The sequence below is a fragment of the Chiloscyllium punctatum genome, chromosome 44, assembly GCF_047496795.1.
Source record: "Chiloscyllium punctatum isolate Juve2018m chromosome 44, sChiPun1.3, whole genome shotgun sequence".
In the NCBI taxonomy this organism is placed as follows: domain Eukaryota; kingdom Metazoa; phylum Chordata; class Chondrichthyes; order Orectolobiformes; family Hemiscylliidae; genus Chiloscyllium; species Chiloscyllium punctatum.
In genome coordinates this window covers 17,153,681-17,176,470 of record NC_092782.1, presented here as the reverse complement: position 1 = coordinate 17,176,470, position 22,790 = coordinate 17,153,681, and the positions used below count along the sequence as shown (strand labels likewise).

The window sequence follows — 22,790 nt, the reverse complement described above, 5'->3', positions numbered from 1 at the left end:
CAACCTCTCACCCTCACAACGCACAGCCCTCCAATCCCTCTGCTCCAATCCTGACCTCACCATCAAGCCAGCAGATAAAGGGGGAGCAGTGGTAGTTTGGTGCACTGACCTCTACACCGCTGAAGCCAAACGCCAATTTGAGGACACCACTTCGTACCGCCCCCTCGACCATGACCCCATCCCCCATCACCAAACTATCATCTCCCAGACCATACAGAACCTCATCACCTCAGGAGATCTCCCACCCACAGCTTCCAACCTCATAGTCCGGGAACCCCGCACTGCCTGGTTCTACCTCCTTCCCAAGATCCACAAGCCTGACCACCCTGGCCGACCCATTGTCTCAGCATGCTCCTGCCTCACTGAACCCATTTCTACCTACCTCAACACTGACCTATCCCCCCTAGTCCAGGAACTCCCCACATACGTTCGAGACACCACCCGCGCCTTCCACCTCCTCCAAGACTTCCATTTCCCCGGCCCCCAACGCCTCATCTTCACCATGGATATCCAATCTCTCTACACCTCCATCCGCCATGACCAGGGCCTCCAAGCCCTCCATTTTTTCCTCTCCCGATGTCCCCAACAGTACCCTTCCACCGACACTCTCATTCGTTTGGCCGAACTGATCCTCACCTTTAACAATTTCTCCTTCGAATCCTCCCACTTCCTCCAGACCAAAGGGGTAGCCATGGGCACACGTATGGGCCCCAGCTATGCCTGTCTCTTTGTTGGCTACGTAGAACAGTTGATCTGACGTAATTACACCGGCACCACTCCCCACCTCTTCCTCCGCTACATTGATGACTGCATTGGCGCCACCTCGTGCTCCCGCGAGGAGGTTGAGCAATTCATCAACTTCACCAACACATTCCACCCTGACCTTAAATTTACCTGGACCATCTCTGACACCTCCCTCCCCTTCCTGGACCTCTCCATCTCCATTAATGATGACCGACTTGACACTGACATTTTTTACAAACCCACCGACTCCCACAGCTACCTGGATTACACCTCTTCCCACCCTACCTCTTGCAAAAATGCCATCCTGTATTCCCAATTCCTCTGCCTCCGCCTTATCTGCTCCCAGGACGACCAGTTCCACCACAGAACACACCAGATGGCCTCCTTTAGAGACTGCAATTTCCCTTCCCATGTGGTTAAAGATGCCCTCCAATGCATCTCGTCCACATCCAGCACCTCCGCCCTCAGACCCAACCCCTCCAACCGTAACAAGGACAGAACGCCCCTGGTGCTCACCTTCCACCCTACCAACCTTCGCATAAACCAAATCATCTGCCGACATTTCCGCCACCTCCAAAAAGACCCCACCACCAGGGATATATTTCCCTCCCCACCCCTTTCCGCCTTCTGCAAAGACCGTTCCCTCCGTGACTACCTGGTCAGGTCTACACCCCCCTACGACCCACCCTCCCATCCTGGCATCTTCCCCTGCAACCGCAGGAATTGCAAAACCTGCATCCACACCTCCTCACTCACCTCCATCCAAGGCCCTAAAGGAGCCTTCCACATCCATCAAAGTTTTACCTGCACATCCACCAATATCATTTATTGTATCCGTTGCTCCCAATGCGGTCTCCTCTACATTGGGGAGACTGGACGCCTCCTAGCAGAGCACTTTAGGGAACATCTCTGGGACACCCGCACCAATCAACCACACCGCCCCGTGGCCCAACATTTCAACTCCCCCTCCCACTTTGCCGAGGACATGGAGGTCCTGGGCCTCCTTCACCGCCGCTCCCTCACCACCAGATGCCTGGAGGAAGAACGCCTCATCTTCTGCCTCGGAACACTTCAACACCAGGGCATCAATGTGGACTTCAACAGTTTCCTCATTTCCCCTTCCTCCACCTCACCCTAGTTCCAAACTTCCAGCTCAGCACTGTCCCCATGACTTGTCCTACCTGCCTATCTTCTTTTCCACCTATCCACTCCACCCTCCTCCCTGACCTATCACCTTCATCCCCTCCCCCACTCACCCATTGTACTCTATGCTACTTTCTCCCCACCCCCACCCTCCTCTAGCTTATCTCTCCACACTTCAGACTCTCTGCCTTTATTTCTGATGAAGGGCTTTTGCCCAAAACGTCGATTTTACTGCTCCTCGGGTGCTGCTTGAACTGCTGTGCTCTTCCAGCACCACTAATCCAGATATCTGCTTTCCAGCATCTGCAGTCATTGTTTTTACCTATAAGGGTATCTGTACTAAACTGCAATGAGTGAGGTGAATAACAGGTAGAGAGTATAATGGGTGGAATGGATAATGGGCCAGGGGTTGAGGGGCAGGGTTGTAATGGGTGAGATGTGTAATGGATTGGCTGAAAGACAAACCATGTACAGAAGGTGGAATAAGCAAGGTGGGGGTATAACAGGCAGGCAGTTAAGGAATAGGGGTGTAACAGATCAGCCAATCACTAATTCCTGATCTCTCCCAATGGTTAAAATCAACCCTAAAGATAGTTACCTTCCCGAGCTTATGAGAAACTAAGGAGAAGGAATCCATGAAGGCCTGTGCAATGACGGAGAGACAGCTATCCAAGTGCGGGGTTTTCTCCATGTCAAACACAAACTGAGGATTTTTAATGATGTTTATCCAAAAGCGAAGGGGAAGGCTGATGAAGAAAGAACAGTCATGTTAAAACCTGACCCTGTCAATTTCAAAACCGTAACATAAATGAGCTGCCTCACTTGTTTCATTTCCCTGATGGTTCTGTGATGATATGAGCAACCCAATCGAGCTGATTGCTTCCAGTTCCAGTTTGGGGTCCTGCTGTATCCTGTTTCACTGCAGTGATGTTATTACTGACTGTTCCTAACACTCTCTGCCACACACAGCAGCTCAACATTACTTAATTTGATACCAAGATGCTCCACAACTGAGGGGATGGGCTGATATTAGAGAAGTTTGTCCCATTCACTACCTGGTAATCTGACCTGACCTAATGAAAGAGCAGCACTCCAAAAGCTTGTGATTTCACATGAACCTGTAGAACTATAACCTGGTGTTGTGTCCACCCCAGTCCAATGCCAGCACTTCCACAACATGGTAATCTGATCGATGCAGTACTGTTTCCAATCCTGGGCACTACACGTTAGGAAGGATATGAAGACTGAAGGGTTGAAGACAAGATTCACCAGAACGGTTCCTGAAATGAAGACTGTGAAGAGAGATTGGAGAAGCTGGGATTGTTCTCCTTGGAAAAGAGAAGGTTGACAGGAGATCTGATGGAAGGATTCAAAATCATAAAAAGTGTGGACAGAATAGATAGGGAGAAAATGTTCCCATTTGTGAAAAAAAAAAGAGTTATATCAATTAGCAAAAGAAGCAAAAGCAACATGAGAAAAAAAATCCTTCACTCAGTGAATGGCTAAGATCCAGAATACACTGCCTGAGAGAATGTGTTTCTGTGCAAAAGTGAATTGGACTGTTATTTCAAAAGGATCAATGTGCACAGTTATTGGGAGAAGGCAGTTCAGATATGATGGGTTGAATGGACTCTTGCATTGTAACAGTTCTATGGGAGTATCTGTGGGGCAGGAAGGAGGGATTTACAACAGGAAGGAGACACGATCCATGGGGCAGGAAGAAGGGGTTTACAATAGGAAGGAGACACGATCCATGGGGCAGGAAGAAGGGGTTTACAACAGGAAGGAGACGCTATCCATGGGGCAGGAAGAAGAGGTTTACAACAGGAAGGAGACGCTATCCATGGGGCAGGAAGAAGGAGTTTACAACAGGAAGGAGACGCTATCCATGGGGCAGGAAGAAGGGGTTTACAACAGGAAGGAGACGCTATCCATGGGGCAGGAAGAAGGGGTTTACAACAGGAAGGAGACGCTATCCATGGGGCAGGAAGAAGGGGTTTACAACAGGAAGGAGACGCTATCCATGGGGCAGGAAGAAGGGGTTTACAACAGGAAGGAGACATGATCTGTCAAAGTTACCCACCACTGGGTGAAGAGAAAAGCTTGCTGACCTGGATGAGAAACTAATTGAAGGTTTGTCTATCCTCTCAAGGGACCACGGTACATTTTAACAAAACAGAACACATTTCTCTCCAATGTTCTTACCAACATTGATCCCTCAACCAAATCACATCACATCCCATTGCTGACAGTGGGAGTTTGCTGTGCCACTTTTTCTACATTACTACAGTGGTTATAGCACAAAAGCATTTCATTGGCTATAATTCACTGTGAGTCAGTCCTGAGGTAGTGAAGGAAAGAAAAACTTGAATGTATCACCTTTAATACCATAAGCGGTAGAAGCAGAGGTAGGCCATTCAGCCCATCAGATCTGCTCTGTCGTTCATTGAGATCATGGCTGATTTGATAATCCTTAACTCCATCTTCCTACTTTGTTCTCATAAACCTTGACTGCCTTACTGATTTCAGATCTGCTTATCTCAGCTTTTAATATACTTATTAACTCAGCTTCTATAGTAAAGAAGTTCACAAATTCACCACACTCTGAAAGAATGTTCTTCCTTATCTCTATCTGAAATAGGCAACCCCTTATTCTGAGATTATGCTCTTTGATTTGAGACTCTTTCACAAGGAGAAACAATCTTTCCACATCTACTCTGTCAACTCTCCTCAGAATTCCATATATTTCTATAAGATCACCTCTTGTTCTTCTAAACTCCAATGGATAGGACCTCCAGACATCTCAAAACGCTTCGCACTCAAAAAAGGATCAGTGAAGGAGTCACTGTTGTAACGTAAGGAATGTGGTTCTTCTGTTTCATTTGCTAATTTGTTTTTGACAATTCTCAGGTTGGTTTTTAGACTGGGGCAGATAGTGATGAGACAGGGAAGGAACAATGTAAGCAAGCTCACAATCTGATCAGAAAGCTTCATGTGTCAGCAGGCCACAGGAAGGACCACGAGACTAGAGTGCATTCAGAGAATGCGGAACAACATGTTGATGATTGGATAGAACAACTTGCACCCTCAATACACAAGCTAGAAACAAAATTCTGGAAACAGCCAGTGAGTCAGCAATATTCACGGAAAAATGAGGCTAAGGTTAATCCCCATGTAATAGAGTCACACAGCACAAAAACAGAGACTTTGGTCCAACCAGTCCATGCCAAACATAATCCCAAACTAATCTAGTCCCACCTGCCTGCTCCTGGTCCATATACATCCATACCTTTCCTACCCAAACATCTTTTAAACAGTATAATTATATTAGATTAGATTAGATTAGATTACTTTACAGTGTGGAAACAGGCCCTTCGGCCCAACAAGTCCACACCGCCCCGCCGAAGCGTAACCCACCCATACCCCTACATCTACATCTACATCTACCCCTTACCTAACACTACGGGGAATTTAGCATGGCCAATTCACCTAACCTGCACATCTTTTGGACTGTGGGAGGAAACCGGAGCACCCGGAGGAAACCCACGCAGACACGGGGAGAACGTGCAAAGTCCACACAGTCAGTCGCCTGAGGCGGGAATTGAACCCGGGTCTCTGGCGCTGTGAGGCAGCAGTGCTAACCACTGTGCCACCGTGCCGCCCACTTGTGTCCACATTCACCACTTCCAAGGAAGTTCTTTCCATGTTCTAAACCCCTTTGAAGAAATTGGAATTCTACAGCTGAAGAGATGGAATGAAAGCTGCAATTATTGAATAAGGATGTGCTTGGAGCTGGATTTCCTGAATAACAGGGTCTTTGCCCAGTTCACTTTGCTGAGTTATCATTCATCATTAGAAACTCATGACTTCTGCCACTGGGATCAGTTTTACGCACGTAATAGAGCAATGTCAATGTTTTGGAAAGGAAACTGGACTTGGCAGGATGTCTTCGTGCTGGTTGAATCCATATTGAACTCTGAACCAAGTGAGACAACACACACTGTCCAGTCTGCTGAACATATGCTGAACTCTTTCCTTCAGAACAGGGTGGCAGTTCAAGATCCTCAAGCCCAGAGTGCATTATATCCCTCATACCCTCACCTCAAGATGGCAAAAATACATCTCTGAACTGTGTTATTTTCTAAATGGTAAGAATACTCAAAGTTAAGCAAAAGCATCACTAATACTCAGTACCTGTTAGTCTTCCATATGTGTAAGACATCAGGATCAGTTATCTTCTTACTGACAGCCTGAGCATGTAAAATGTCAAAAATGTGCCGAATAGCTATTGGTGGCTTGCTACTTGGAATGTTCCAGATGTTTCTGAAAAGGCTTTCGACAAAAGGGTGAAGTGCAACCTGAAACAGAGAGAGGCCAGTGGCTTGAGGAGTTGATCTGTAAAGCACTTCCAACAAATTGCAATATAATTGATCCAGAGACAGAGACAGAGACATAAATGGAAACAAGATTAGAGTGATGCTGGAAAAGCACAGCAGATCAGCAGCATCTGAGGAGCAGGAAAATCGATGTTTTAGACAAAAGTTTTATCTCTCTAAAAAATGTAGTTTTTTATCTCTCCACCCCCGAGGCTCCCAGCCTCATTCCTGATGAAGGGCTTTTGGCCAAATCATCGATTTTCCTGCTCCTCGGATGCTGCCTGACCTGCTGTGCTTTTCCAGCACCACTCTAATCTTGACTCTAATCTCCAGCATCTGTAATACCCACCTTCGCCTGGATAAATGGAAACATTCAAACTGTGTGGCTGAAAATGTGATGTCAAAAAAAGCTATAGAGTCAGATTGAAATTGCTACCTAGGTATACACGACAAGAAGTCTAGAAGTGAAATGCTCTTTTTCAAATTTATTTTTCTTTACAATTGCTCCTTATTTTCCTTTACACATTTCTAAAAAAAAACCTCAGAAGCTGTAAAGAGAAAATACACCTCCAGACAGAACCAAAAGGATTCTGGCCAAAGCAACTTGAGCTCCTGTAAAATAGTTCCAAAGAGGAATAACTGGACAACTTAGTCTGGATTGTAAAGAAACAAAACTGGAATGGATGGCCCTGTGATATCCTTTTCACCGAGACAGTGAGAGTTCAAATATCATGAAGATAGAGGCACGCTCACCTCGACAGGCAGGAACAACTCAGAAACATCAGTCTGTACATGATGCTGACATATCATTGCCGGACTTGAGGGTGTGTTGTACTATCAGAGATTTACCCTTCCAAATGAGGTGTTAAATTAAGGCTCCATATCCTTCTCAGGTATAAAGCATCCCATGCTTAATTCTGTAGTCGAATGGAAGAGTTCTCCCCTTGTGTCCTGCCAATATTTATCTCTCCATCAACATCACCTAAGCATTGTCCAGACTGCACAGTTAGTGGTGGAGTGTTTGCTACCCTTCATGAAGAATATTGCACAGAAAGACCCAACTCTTTAAGCAGGGTGGGTTTCCCCTTTCACAATATTCATTCGTGTATGGGATCAAGTCAACAGGACAGTGATGGCATCAGTCAGGGTAAGGAAATCAATCAAATTGAAATATTCTCACAGACAGCAGCCTAGAAAGTAAAATTCATTGAGTACTGAGAGCAAACGATCTAACAGGGACACATGAATGGGATTGAGATAGGGATTGAACAAACTTCAAAGCTATATTTTATCATAATGGAGGACTTTGATATTTCACAAATAAAATGTTAGTTGTTCAAGTTCAGAAATGTTTCCTGGAAGTAATTAAAGGCTTAGTACACTATCCAAATCTCAGTTCCACCTCATTAATGAGGTATACCTCGATTCAAGCAGTTTTACAGCAAGATTCATGTTCTGTCAACAGCATCAAAGGATAGATTCTAGTCAGTTCAGTGATTTCTGATTGATTGCAATCTGCAGGAACTTCAATGAAACATTCCTTTAGAGAATCACTGACAAAACCTCGGGATTTCCAGTCTTAGGTGTGTGTGCACATGCTCCAGAAACTGCTCTCAGTTTCAGAGGAATACAATGGTGAGTGTTGATGGTTTTGCTATCATTACTGTAACAATAGTACAGCTTAATTTGTCTTGTTTTTTTTAATGAAGAGAGGTTGTGACAAAGATGTGTGGAGCAGTCTGTTCCAAGCCAATAAAGTAAACAGCTTGTGAGAGCTTGAGGTTTTTTAAATGTTGGAACAATAGAAGCAGCAGGAATGGGTGGAGTTAGGTTCTCACAGAGTCAGGGTCTTAGTTTGGCTTTCAATAGTTGTTGGGGTTTGGAAGCTGCCATTCAACCCTCCCTTCTCAGCAAAAAAATGCTAGAGTTCTCTCTCTGTCTGCCAGAATTTTCTCTTTAAATTATTTTCTCTCGGACTGGAGAAACATTGCATGTGAGACAATCTACTTTACTGAATTTGCCTTTACCAAGGCTGTAAAGAGGTCAGGATCTGTCTGGTTCTGGTAGAACAATTAAGGGTCAGTGAGCAGGCTATTGCTGAGTAAGTGCTGCTAGATAGCACTATTATTGACACCCTAATGATTGAAAATAGACTGGTGAGGTGATAATTGGCAGGTTGGAACTATCCTGTTTTTCTGACATGGAATGTATCAAATAGAATGAAGACTGGCATCAATGATGGTGGAGAACACAAAGGAAGGCCAAGATGGATCACTCATGTGCCATTTCTAGCTGAAAATACTTACAAATGCTTCAGCCTTATCAATTGCACTGATGCACTGAGTTCTTCCTTCATGAAAGATAGAGATATTTGTGGAGCCTTCTCCTCTAGTGAGTTGTTTAATTGTCCACCACCATTCCTGACTGCAGAGCTTACATTTTATTCGTTGGTTTATGGGATCACCTAGCTGTATCTAGGTGATCTATTTGACATGCAAGTAGTCCTGTTTGGCAGCATAACCAGGGTGACACCTCATTTTTAGGTATGCCTGGTTTATGTTCTTCTGCATTCTTATTGAGTCAGGGTTGATATGCCGGGGCATAAAGTTGCTAATTGTTGTTGGATATAATCAGCTGCTGCTGATGGCCTACTACACCTCACAGATTCCCAGTTTTGAGTTGGTAGCTCTGTTCAATTCTACCCTATACAACAAGACAGTGGTGCTACACAGACAATATAGGATATCTTTACTGTGAAGATGGGACATTGGCGCCATAAGAACTGTGCAGTGGCCAGTCCTGCTGATACTGTCATGTATGAACAAGTGCATGTGCTACAGGTAGATTGGAAAAAGTGAGGTCAGGTTGTTCGCCCTTTGGTTAGTTCGCTCACCGATTACCAAAGTCCCAGTCTTGCAGCAATGTTCTTTAGGACTTGGCCAGATCAGTGACCAAGTTATGTTTTTGGTGATGGGCATCAAAATCCTCTATCCAGAGTACACACTGAGCCCTTACCACCCTCAGAGAATCCTCCCAATGGGACTGAATATGGAGCAGCACTGATTCATCAATTGAGAGACATAAGGAGGGGTGCAATAAGTAGCAATCAGTAGGAGGTTTCCCTGCCTATGCTTGACCCATTTCCATGGGACTTCAATGTATCTGGAGTCAATGCTGAGGAATCCCAGGGGAACTCCCTTCCAACTGTATACCACCATAGTTGTCACCTCTGCTGGTAGCGACAGGACATATCCATGGATGGAAATGGTGGTGTCTGGGACATTGTCTGTAAGGCATGATTCTGTGAGTATGACTATACCAAGCTGTTGCTTGAATGGTCTGTGAGACAGCTCTCCCCAACTTCAGGCATAAGCCTCTAAAGTAACCAGGACTTTGCAGAGTTGACAGGGCTGCGTTTACCGTTGTCATTCCCAGTGTCTAAGTCAATGTCAGATAGTCTGTCCAGTTTCATTTCTTTTATTTAGCTTTATACAACTGAGTAGTTTGCCTTGCCATTTCAGAGGACTGTTAAGAGTAAACCACATTGTTGAGGGTCTGAAGTCACATTTAGGCTAGATCTGGTAAGGATGGCAGATTTTTCTTCTCTCAAGGACATTCATGAGACAGATGGATTTTCATGACAGACTTTCAAAATCAACAACCGTTTCATGGTCACCGTTAGACCAGCTTTTAAACGGAGGTTTATTAATTCAATTCCAATTTCACCAAGCAATGTGTGAACTGAACCTAGATCCCAGGGCATTAGCCTGGATCTTTGGATTACCAGTTCAGTACATTATCACTACAGGAATGAGTAATGCCTCATGACACTATCTGAAGTCTAGTCCTGGTCAATATATATCACTTGGTCAACATTACCGAAATGGTGACATGTACATCACCACATCACAGTAGATGGATCTGTGTTCTGCAGAAATGATCAGCTGTACTTCCTATACAACAATCGTGTCTCCACTTCCAAAGTGCATGTTGGCTATAAAGTACTTTGGAACACTGTGAAGCCATGAAAGACACAATGCAAATTGAGGCCTTTTCCTCAGTGGCAGCTTGTCAAGAGGAAGAAGCAGTCAACAAATTAACCATGAGATTTCAGACCATTTGGAAATATCATGGCTGATTTTACCCCCAGACTATGGAGCAAAATGGTAAAAGAACACTCACAGTTCCACAAGTGTAACAGTACCTTAGAAGATAGCAGCTTTGTTAGATACATCTCCTTAACCTTGAAATTTTGTTTTCCTCGATCTGGCGCATTTGTTTCTGCAATTTCTGAATTTGGTGAAATCTAAAGAAGGCAAGATATTGTCACAAATAAAACGTATAACTAGAAATGTCGGTTATAAACTGAATTGGAGTGAAATACATACCAGGTGACAATGCTTCTCTGCAGATCTATTATCTAGAGCAAATGAGAGAAGGTGATTTTTGAAGGAGGTCACTCATTTATTAGTACAGAGCTTAAAATTTTGAATAATGCACTAAAGGCAAGTAGCTGAAAAATGAACTGCATACTTCTGGAGATTAAACAACACTCAATGTGGTTTTGCACTGTGGGAATATACAAATGATTTTTAGATATATATCAGAAATATTTACAAAATTCCAGCTCAGGATGAAAGAATTTTCACTCAGGCACATCTCAGTTTCAAAATAATCAGCGAGAGCGACATCCCATGGGTCATAGAGATTGAAAACAGGAAAAAAGAGCCTTCTGCCTGTACACACACTGCATTGTTTCAAATTTTTATATATCACTAATGTAACAAAACATCCTTAGGCACTTTACAGCTACATAAACTGATCAAAAAAATCAAACATTGATTGAAGACAGCTTTAATTCTTTTAACGGTTACCTAGTTTTGGACGGTCGACTCTTCTAACTGCAACCACTGATGCTGCAGCTGGAATCTGAATAGGGATGTGAAGAATTAACAAGTTAACAGACATTGTCAAAAATACACAATCACAAACACATGATCACGCACACGTGCACTCTGTCACTCTCACTCTTTGCACATAAACCCAGACTAACCCTCATACCCCCTCACAAACACTCACTTAACTCTCAGGATTTTTTTGTAAAGACAATCTGACCACAGCAGCCTTTTAAAAAATTGGCACCTTGGGGGCAGGATGGCCCTGACCCTGACAGGTACCTGTACTGCCAGCAGCGTGAAGGGCCAAATATTAAATCACCCAGGCAGCAATTCCAAACATAGCAGATCCATTTGGAATTGGGACTGACTACATAAAGACTACGATTTTGTAATTCCAAGGGGTCTGAATCACAACTTTCTGCAGAAGGCGTAAACACTCAATTCAGGTGGATGAGTTCTGTTTAAGTGCCATGCTCTGAGGTGATTGTGGGCGGCACAGTAGCACAGTGGTTAGCACTGCTGCCTCGCAGCGTCAGAGACGCGGGTTCAATTTCCACCTCAGGCGACTGACTGTGTGGAGTTTGCACATTCTCCCTGTGTCTGCGTGGGTTTCCTCTGGGTGCTCTGGTTTCCTCCCACAGTCCAAAAATGTGCAGGTTAGGTGAATTGGCCATGCTAAATTGCCCGTAGTGTTAGGTGAAGAGGTAGATGTAGGGGAATGGGTCTGGGTGGGTTGCGCTTCGGCGGGTCGGTGTGGACTTGTTGGGCCGAAGGGCCTGTTTCCATACTGTAAGTAATCTAATCTAAATTCCCCACCTCTTTAAAAAAGTGAATTAAGCCAGGCTATGCTTAAAATGAAGCAGGCTCCTAATGCTAGAGTGTACTGATAGTCTGGCCAATCGCTTAGAAAAAGTTATTAGCTGTTTACTTCTGCAGTTTCAATAAATTTCAGTGTTGATATTTTACAAGAGGTTGTTATTACAGCTGAGTTTCAAAATCACTTTATAAGGGGCTGGGTTCACATGTTGATTGATAGATTGAGAATATTAAAATGTGTTTAATGATTTGGCTGTCTCTGAGGTGATGAGTGGAGACATGTTTTTGTTTTGTAAAAGAGTAACCATTTGAGGAGATTTACTGTGTTGAATGGGAGCTTTTATTTTGCAGTATCAAGTATGTAGCAAGAACTTTGTCAGGTTGTACCATCTTCTTATGGCTGGTTTTCCCATAAAGGATACTGATAGAGTGACTATGGAAGTGATAAAGATGAAAGAGGCTTATGAGAGGGCATGAGGAGATATATGGGGGGACATAACATAAAGGACAAGTGACCTTTGGTCAACCAGGCCAAAGTCTCTGCGAACTGAGGTGAACCTTTCAACCAGCCTTCTTGGTACCTACCTGCCCCATGACCCCTTCTAAATGGCCAATGCAGGTGATGGGCCTGTATTCATCCTGCCCCTATTTCCCTGGAATGAATGTAAGGAAAGGAGGTGGGTCTACCCTGTTCAGAAATTTCACAAAATCCCAAATTGTGAGATTTCCCCGAATCTCACAAAAGACAGTCTCACAGCCACTCATGTAGGTATACACACACACACACACACACACACACACACACACACACACACACACACACACACACACACACACACACACACACACACACACACACACACACCACACACACACACACACACACACACACACACACCTCTCCCCTAAGCCAATGAAATGGGATCTTGATCCCTAAAACCCATTCTCTCCTCCTTTATATGCTTTTCTACCTATTCCCTTACCCACACCCTTTCCTCCTGATAACCTACTTTCTGGCTGTCAATGCCCTGCTCTATCTTTCCTGATACCCTCCTCTCTCCTCACCGATACCCTACCTTCCCTTCCCTGTTCTCTCCTCCCTGTGTTCCTATTGACAAAGGGAAATTGTCAGCCCCTTTACTGACAATTGAAAATGATTGGTGCAGATATGACCAGGATCGGCCTCATACCTGATAGTGTCTAACTGTGTTTAATTTCTTTATCCCATTTTCAAGAACTTGTGATGATTGGTCGATATCCTGGAGTATTTGGTTTGATCCATTCTTAACGTATTCTAGAACAACAAAGAAACGCTTAATTATTCAATGAATGAGTGACATAATTCAACAGATGCAAACTGTTGCTTTGCACATGCACATCCAAGTCTCTCTGCTGCTGCACACACTTCAGAGTTACCCTTAATGTCACAACGTTTCTCCCTGTTCTTTTTGTCAAAATGTATCAGCTCACACTTCTTGCATAATAGTTCATTTGCCCACCTACCTGCCCACTCCAACAACTTGTCCTTTTGAAGTTCCACATTCAATGTCCTTATAATATCTACAACGCACCAAATTTTGGTCCATCTGTGGAATTTGAAAATGTCCCCACATGCTACAAGATCTAAGTGGTCCGAAGCTCTTGTGAACCTCAGTATCTGTTCCTACTGTATCTTTAGTTTTCAGTATGTGAGCTGGAGCTGTTTTGATAAAATATTAGCAAAGGACACTGGAGTTGACCGGACCATGATGCCCCAGTCACGCAAAGGAGGTTTGAACTAAACACCTGAGAAGGAAATTACCCAGGTCGATATCTTCCATTTTGAATCTCTGTGAGTAACCATATCTGCTAAAGAAAGCCTCAAAAATCTTCTCCTTTGCTTGTCCTATTGTGTCACAATCCAGAACATCCACTTCTAACGTTGGCTGGCTGTCCAGATCACCGTCATCGCTGGCCTCAGTGTTCAGTTGGAATGAAACGTCCAGTTTCTACCAGGAGAGAGATCAATACATTAACGCCCATTCTCACAATTTCACCAATGCAACATTAACCTCCTGATCTGGAAACTAACTGTGAACAAGGAGTCATTTCTCAGTAATAGAATAATGAAGCTGTGCAGCAAAAAAACAGACACAGAGAGGGTAATTTCAGGAAATGTTGCCCAATTATACATCCGTTCATGAAAGAGTATCAATGGTTGGTTAAGGACACGTTATATAGTTACTGGGAGATGGCAGAAGTGAATTTGAGAAACTAACACAAGCAATAAATTCAGATGGCAGGAGCCTTCATTTTTAAAATATATTTAAAAATGAATCCCTATCTCATGGAACTGACATCTGTCTGAAATGTCACCTTGATCTTTGAGATTGTGAACAGATTGGAGGTTTTCCAAGATGAATTTTCTGAAATTTTCTGATAAATTGTCACATGTGCTGCCATGCAAATCGTTTACAAGTAGTTTGAAGGGCATTGCTGTTCACATCAGAATTGCCTTTAATTCAACTTGACCAGTCAAATAAGAACGAAAAGGTTGTTTAAGTCTGACTGCAATGAGTGGGACTATAAGTTCTTGGCTGATCTGATTGTGGCGACAAGTGTACTTTCTTCCTCACCACCCCTAACCTTTGACTCCCTTATCAGTAACTTAGCCTTACAAACATTCCTTATCCCAGCCTCCCATGCTCTTTGGGAAAGAGGATTACACAGACTATCAACTCTCTGAGAAATCAATTCTCCTCATCTCTGTCTTAAATGGGATGTCCCTCCTTTTTAAACTCCATAGGACTATCTCAGATTTCACTCCATCATATCCCCACAAGTTTGTATATATTTCAATTAGATCATCTCTCATGTTTTCCAAGCTTCTAAAGGAGAAAGGCATCAGGGCACCAGCCATCAAATTGCATTATACGCTGTGTGTGATCTAATATCTAATATCAGCATTCCACTGAGTGGGTGGAATCCTTCTGGGTGCAGTTGATCTCAGAGGTGGCATGCAGTGCTGGCAAAGTGTCTCATGTAGTCATGGTGTCTTGTATTGTGGGATCCTACAACCCTCACAAAGCTAGGTTCTCACTCTCTGGTAGGAGAGAATGAGATATTTTCAGACCTCATGGAATATACAGGCACTCTGGGTTCCCATTTCCCATTGGAAATATATCACCATTCTTTCATTATTCAAGGGCTCAAAATCCTGGAAAACTCCATTCCTGGCAGTGCCATGAGTATCCCATCACCAATGAGCTGCGACAGTTCAAGAAGGCAGCTCACCACCAATTTGAAAATAATTTGGAATGTACCCGAAACTTCTGTTGGCCAAATTCCCCCATCAAGTAGGAACAGATGAACTGTTTATTGTTGACCCACAGGATCCTGTTAACTGGAAAGTGGCTTTCACAATTGTCTACCCTGTGCTTTGAGGTAGTTTAATATGTGTTATGCTCTTGGTGCTTTTGATGAGATACTATACAAATGCAAGGTATTTCTTCTTTCCTCTGTAACAAGATAGCTCACACAAACTGGGAGAAGGTTCTCTGCACACATGGTCAAATGAAAGATCATTTAATGTAGTACTCAATGGAACAATTTTACCATCACAGTAACACAGACCAAAGCAAAGTGGTTAAAAATAAAGGAACAGATGCAGGCAGCTTCACCGTTTTATCATGAACACGACCTTTTTAAATTAAACCATTAACCAAAAGACCTTGAAAAAAGCAGAACTACTGATCTTCTGAAGTCAATTCTTGCAAAGAAAAAAAAACCCTCGCATGTTTGTAACCCCTTCCACAACCTCAAGGCATCCCAAAATGCTTTGCAACCAGGATATTTTTTGAACTGTGGTTACTTTTGTAGGGTAGAAAATCTGTCTGTCAGTTTTCCCAGAACTAGTTGTCTTAAAGAACAATGAACAAAAAATGACTAGATAATTTTGTTTCAGAATCCAATTGAATGATAAGTATTGACCAGGGAACCTCCAATGATTATGCTGCAGCTGATCTGATAGGATCTTTAAAGTCTGCATGAGAGAGCAGGCAGTGCCTCAATTTAACATCTCATCTGAAAGCAGCACTACCTCAATACTTCACTGGAGTGCCAGCCTGGATTATGTGCTCATGTGTCTGGAGTGAGACCTGAACCCATGTTTCTGGTCTACCATTGAGTCTTTTTTTTTAATTTCAAAAATATACTTTATTCATTTAAAAAAACACGTCGTTATAAAAGCAGTTCTGTTCTATACAGTAGCATGTCAAAGAAACTTGACTCTATCCAAACAAACCAAAGGCATCTCTTACTTGAACCGGGCTATATTTGCATACATTAGGGCACTGGGGTCCAATAACTGAATGGACCCTCTTTTACCTACATTGCGCCTTGGCAGTGGTTGCCCCAAGCTTTAGTGCATCCCTCAGCACATAGTCCTGGACCTTGCAATGTGCCAATCTGCAACACTCAGTCAAGGTCAACTCCTTATTCTGGAAGACCAATAAGTTTCAGGTTAACCAAAGAGCATCTTTCACCAAATTGACAGTCCTTCAGACGCAGTTCTTGTTTGTCTCCATGTGTGTCCTGGGGAACAGACCATAGAGCAGAGTCCGGCATCACGGAGCTGCTCAGGATGAACCTTGACAAAAACCATTGAATCTCTCTCCAGACTTTCCTTGCAAAAGCACATTCCAAAAGGAGATATATGACAGTCTCTACCAACCTCTGCAGTTGCTTCGAGGGCTCTAAGAAGGATCTCATGGGTAATGCCCTTCTTACCACTAGCCAAGTGATGTCTTGGTGCTTGTTGGAAAGTTCTGGTGATGAGACGTTCTGGCAAATGGCTTTGACAATTTGCTCAGGGAGCCCTGTGACACAATTAACAATCTGTTCCTTTTCCTGTGAAGCCCCGAAGGTGCCACATGCTGACCACTTCCTGATGAAGTTGTGGTCAAGGTGTTTCTCTTTGCAAATTTCACAACAGCTCTCCTCCCTAGCTATCTGAGGGTGAGGAAAGGTACAGTTCAGTAGCCATCAGTGATCCTTTCTCTCCTGTATGTGGCTCCTGTATACCTTGATTGTCATTTCTTTAAGCGCTTTACTCCTTTGACCACACTTCCTTGAACTCACTCCATCTCTCTTCATATAGATCTCACTTATTTTCTCAGGGGGTCTGTCTCTGCCTATCTGTCAGCTTCTGAGCCAACTAAAAGCTCAAATCATCGGCCAGTCTTTGCACATACTAGCTCGTCTTGGTGAGGGACACAAGGGAAAGGGAGAAATCTCACAATGCTGACCCTTCTATCTTTTAAGCACATTCTGGGCACCACATAGAAGGACACAATCATGACTGTGGTAGCCTCACAGGCAAAGCTCTCAAATATACTGACACATATTGAGGAGCCAATTGTGCTTGCTTCAGACACGTTTTCTGAATGACAATGGTCACACAGCCTGGTGAGAACTTTCTGTATGGTGAGGTAACTAAAGCCAGGTGTTCAGAGCCCTGCTTCGAGGATGCTTGCAAATGTGACATGAAGAGCCCTAAACGTCCAGCAGATAGTAGCTGACAGCAAAGTGGCATGTGCCACGATGATGGCCAAGGGTGACAGCAGCTTGGTAAGAGGCTAAGTCAACACCTTTTGACCACTCCATATGCTTGTGGCCTCTCATGAATTGGTCCTGTTGTATAAGGCAGTTAGGACTGTAAAGGGTTAACTGCCTTCACAAGATAGGTGCTGATCTTTCAGGAAGGAAAGGTCCTGGGAGAAGCCAGAGATTTGTGTCCATCCTATGAGTTCTGCGTTAATTGAACAGAGGGTGTACAGTGTGTCTGTGATGATTGTTCATGTCACCAGTTATAGCTAAGTTGTGCCCAGTTTTCCCTTCATGCATCTCAGATGTGATGTAAACTACCCAAAGCATTCAGGAAAGTATCAGCAGAAACCAGCATTTGCAAGAAGTCTCTTCAGCCAGCAGCTAAAATGCACTATGCAAACCCTTCCCCATTCGATTTACTGCATGCCTGCCACCTCATATTTTTTATTCCAAAAATATATTTTGTTCATAAAAAAATCTTTATCTACATACATAGTCCAGTTCTGTGCAGTCTTTGCACATCGAGAACAGACAAATATTGGAATTTGACTCTCCCGATAGTTCCAATAACCTAAAGGCATTTCTTACTTATGCAACATTTTACTTACATACATTTAAGGCACCAGGAAGGTCCAATAATTGAATGGACCCCCATTGTACTTCAGCAGAAAGAACTCAGATGGTGGTCCTTCCATACTGCACCTTGGCGGCATTTGCTCCAAGTTTTAGATCAAATGTAGATTTTTAAATTCAAAACATACTTTATTCAAACAAACATTGGAGTTTGACTATATCCAAAAGCATTCCTTACTTGAACCGGATTATACTGTTTTTTTATTTCAACAATATACTTTATTAAAGATAATTTATTTTACACCACATGTAGATGAAAGAATGGCAATGGCAGCAGCAGAGTTCTTCCCAGTGTCCTCTCAAACATCTCTGCCTCAATCCTCCTCATCAAAATTAGATTAACTGGATTGAATAGCAGTCACTCACAAGTGGTGGCACTACACTGGCTGAAGAGCACGTGTACTTAGGTAGTTTCCATTATAAATGTGAACATAGGAAATTACCAAAAATAACTAAGAGGAGTTGAAAGTACTCGGTTGATTTGAATATATTATTGAGACGTTTGTTCGATTGGAGCTTGTTTAATAGTTTACTCATTCTCTACACTTATGATCAGATAAAATGCTTCAAACTTTGGGGTTTGAAAACGAATTTTATAATTTAACCTTTTTGGTATTTTGAACACGAATAGTTCAACTTCCATGTAATCTTGCAAGATCAAAAAGGGAACTTCTATAACTCCCTGTTAGTTGCTCAGGAACATCTGGTTTGTTGCAATATTACGTTGTACTAAAACCTTGTCAACAGGAAATGAACACACAGTGTGAAGGGGCCAATAATATTGTTGAGGTGGAATAATTCGCTTTACTTCTGGTCTGACAATGAATTCCGCAAAATAATTATGTAGACAGATATTTTATGTAATGATGCTAGTTTAAAGTTAAAACTTACACTTTACGCTTAAACATGGAAGGTAAATCCTCACAATCTTGTAGGAGCTAATGGGGGTTAATTCCCATGTGTCTGTTGTCATGATTGAGGTGTCACTTACCAGAGTTTTAAAGTCTGAAACCTCCCACAACAGCCAGTCTTCGTTTAGTGTGTACAATGCTTTACCACTCACTGCATCCACTGGACCCAGGTTAATCCGCTGTTTTATTGCAGATACAAGCTTAAATAATGGCTCTCCAACAGATTCCTGCAATTAGAAGGACAGTAATTCTCAGGACCTGGAAAACTGCATATCAGCCCTTTTATGAAACTAGCTTCTAAGAGAAAGACTGGCTTGTACTTTTATAGCATCTTTCATGACTCCAGGATGTCCTAAAGAACTTTACAGTCAGTTAAATGCTTTCTGAAAGTTAATGAAGTCGGAAATATAACAGTCAATTTACGAACAGCATGCTCCAACAAACATCAATTTGATAATGAAATGTCAATTGTTTCTGTGAAGTTGATTGAGGAACAAACATTGGTCAGGGCACTATGGATAACCCTTCTGTTTCTTTGTCCAAAGTGCCATAGAAACTTCTAAGTACAGGTGACAGGGCAGATACGGTCTCTAATATTTCCCCAGAAAGATGGTACACTGACAGAGCAGCATTCGCTCAGTGTCATCCTAGATTATATGTCCAAGTGTTTGGAGTGGAGTTTGAACCCACAAGTTACTGGCCTACAACTGATATCTTTGGTTTAATTAGGATTAATTTGAGGAATTGACACTTGGGTTTCATGGAAAACCATAATTATCACAGCAGCCAGGTATAGTGCAGAATTTAGAACTGCAGTGGGATGCGAGGAGTAAAGCAAGTGGGATGAGCTCTTCTCTCCTCTATCCAATATCCCCTACAAATCATCGCAGCCATTTTACACCCTTAATGTTGTTGCATGTTTTGCCCATTTTGACTTCCCCCAAAAGTCTGGCAGCTTATTAACATATATGAGTGAATGTTGAATATCTCACTCATCTTTGGCACATTAAAGGGCAACTCACCTCTTCTTGTAATCGCATCTTTCTCCACTGAGTGCTCTCCAAATATAAAAGCTGAGTGTAAATATGGATACTCTGACTGCTGAGAACCCAGTAACGTTAAGAGGAACTTTAATGATCAATACCAAAACCTCAGACTGACTTTTGCTAAAACAAAAGTGCCTATTAAAAAAAAGAGGATCATGAGGCCAAAAATAGCATTTCTCTGTGACCTCCACCATGAGCTGCTCATCAAAAAGAACACTCTAATTTAATGCCCTCGATCTTCCTGGAATTCTTGGCTCAGCAAAATATCTGACAATATGCGCTGCAAACACTTCACGGAGACACCATTTTCTCCCACAACAGGAACAGCTTTTAGCAAATTCAGCAATGATGCTGTGATTAAGTCACTGAACTTATAATCCGATGGAACGGGAGTTCAAAATGTCACGATTGGCTGTTTCATAATTTGAACTTAGATTTTAAGGTAAATTTTTAAAAAGCTGATCTCAGTAAAACTGTAAAGTTTAATTGGTTCATTAATATCCTTTAGGGAAAGAAATCTGCTGTCCTTACCCAGGCTAGACTGTACTTGCCTCTAATTCCACACTATTCATTCTTTATTCACTCGTGGGACATGGGCATCGCTGGCTAGACAGCATTTATTGCCCATCCCTAAGTTGCCCTTGACATGAATGGCTTGCTAAGAGTCAACCACGTTGCTGTGGATTTGGAGTCACATGTAGGCCAAATCTGATGGGTTTTTTTCCAAACAATCAATAATGGTTTCATGATCATTTGTAGGTTCTTAATTCCAGTAGATTATTATTGAATTCATATTCCACCATCCGCCATGGCAGCATTTGAGCACAGGTCCCCAGAACATTAGCTGAGTTTCTGGATTAATAGTCTCGTGATAATACCTCCCCATGTTAACTCTGCAAAATGCCACCCAATTATATCAAACTGTTACTCAGAAGCTCAGGAAGTTGGCTCACCATCATTACCATAGCCTTCTCAGGGCAGTTAGTGGACAATTAATTCCAGCAATTTCCACAGTCTCAGAATTAGAAAATGTAACAGGCTGATAACGCAAGCCGAGCTTCAATAAAAAGTGATATTGTGGTCACAATTACATTGATCGCACGCCATGAATACAGAGAATAATGTGAACAACAGTCCTTACCCTCAAAAAGCCATACATGCACAGGGAAATCCAATTAGTGAGCAGTTTCTCAACCACTGTCTCTGTGCGACGGAGTAGCAGCTTTGGCTGGGCAGTTGTTTCATCCATCAAATCATTGAGGAGATGATCAAGCACGTTTGTCAGATAAACTAAATTACTATGAAACGCAATGGTCAGGAACGAAGCAAACTTACACCTGTTAATGACAGATAGTTGGTATTTTCAGAAAGACAGCTAGAAGTTCAGAACTCAATGTTTACTCTCTTGAACTCCTGTATACAAATGGACTCTTGCAGATTCAAGATACCAGGACATAAAATATTATTTTAAAACAATCCTTTGATGGGATATGGGCATCACTGACTCGGCCAGTAATCGTTGCCCATTACAATGCCCTTGAACTGTAATTTGCTCGGCTATTTCAGAGGGTCACACATCCATGGATTTAGCATCATATGTGGGCCAGACCAGGTAAAAACAGGAGATTGCCTTCCCTGAAGGGTATCAGTGAACCAATGAGTTTTTACAACAATTGGTGAATATTACAATTATAACTGAGATGAACTTTCAATTTCAGATTTTATTCACTGTATTTAAATTTCACCAGCTGCTGTGGTGGAAATTGAACACATCTCATTCAAGTATGAGCCTGGGCCTCTGGATTCTAGTTCAGTGACAACACCACTCCACCATTCGAAGGACAGATTCAAAGATTTTGGGTGGTCTAACTGGGATTTTAAAAAGACAGTTGGGCATTGATAGAAGAGCTGTTTCTTCTGTGAGAAATCCAGAAGTGGACTCAACTTCACTATTCTATGAAGGCCATGCTGAAGTGAAATCAGGAAGTCCTGCTTCACACATAGGAGAGTGGAAATCTCAAACCGACCCCCCACTAAATTGGAGTTTTCAGACCTGGGATCAATTGCTGTCAAGGGATATGTACCTGTGGGTGAGTTAACAGAGCTGATTTACAAAACAGCCACAATCTAGAACTGGCTTGAGGAGATCTGTGGCCTAATCCTTTTTCTACCCAAAACATATGTTTTCATGGAAATTATCATTGATGGTTTGAAAGTTGGCACTCTGGAGCTTTTCCTAATGAATGCGTGATGAAATGCTTTGGCAATGACTCTCTCTCTTCAGTAGAATACAAATTTAGTTAAAGACCACAGATTTTGATAATCATTGATTCTATTTCATTCAATATCAATTCCATTGGTTGTAATCATGTGTACTCCAGTCAGCATATGCAATAATCCCAAGGATCCACACATTATTCCCATATCTACCTGCACAGAAAATAACTACATGGTATATCTTTCCTTCCAAAGCTTGATATAAATATTAAGGCCTGAATGCATGGAAAGCAAGTTATTATTGACTGCGTTTGTTCTAATATTAAAAAGCTCAGTTCCATTCTAGTTAATCTCACTGTAAGACAGCATTATCAGCTTCAGTATATCTGATGGGATCAAACCAAACGATGGGGAACTACA

The 22,790-nt window shown here is 42.6% G+C and overlaps 1 protein-coding gene across 1 annotated transcript in view; it reads right to left on the bottom strand.

Annotated features, from left to right (window-relative positions):
* Positions 1-22,790, bottom strand: part of plxnc1 (plexin C1) — a 129,740-nt gene that overhangs the window by 9,618 nt on the left and 97,332 nt on the right. The window contains exons 23-31 of the mRNA XM_072562355.1: positions 21,295-21,490; positions 19,188-19,334; positions 13,779-13,965; positions 13,168-13,271; positions 11,138-11,192; positions 10,652-10,683; positions 10,468-10,569; positions 6,082-6,245; positions 2,486-2,633 (exon numbers count right to left, since the gene is read on the bottom strand). Coding sequence (XP_072418456.1) covers positions 2,486-2,633; positions 6,082-6,245; positions 10,468-10,569; positions 10,652-10,683; positions 11,138-11,192; positions 13,168-13,271; positions 13,779-13,965; positions 19,188-19,334; positions 21,295-21,490 — 1,135 coding nt within the window. The remainder of the gene's footprint in view (positions 1-2,485; positions 2,634-6,081; positions 6,246-10,467; positions 10,570-10,651; positions 10,684-11,137; positions 11,193-13,167; positions 13,272-13,778; positions 13,966-19,187; positions 19,335-21,294; positions 21,491-22,790) is intronic.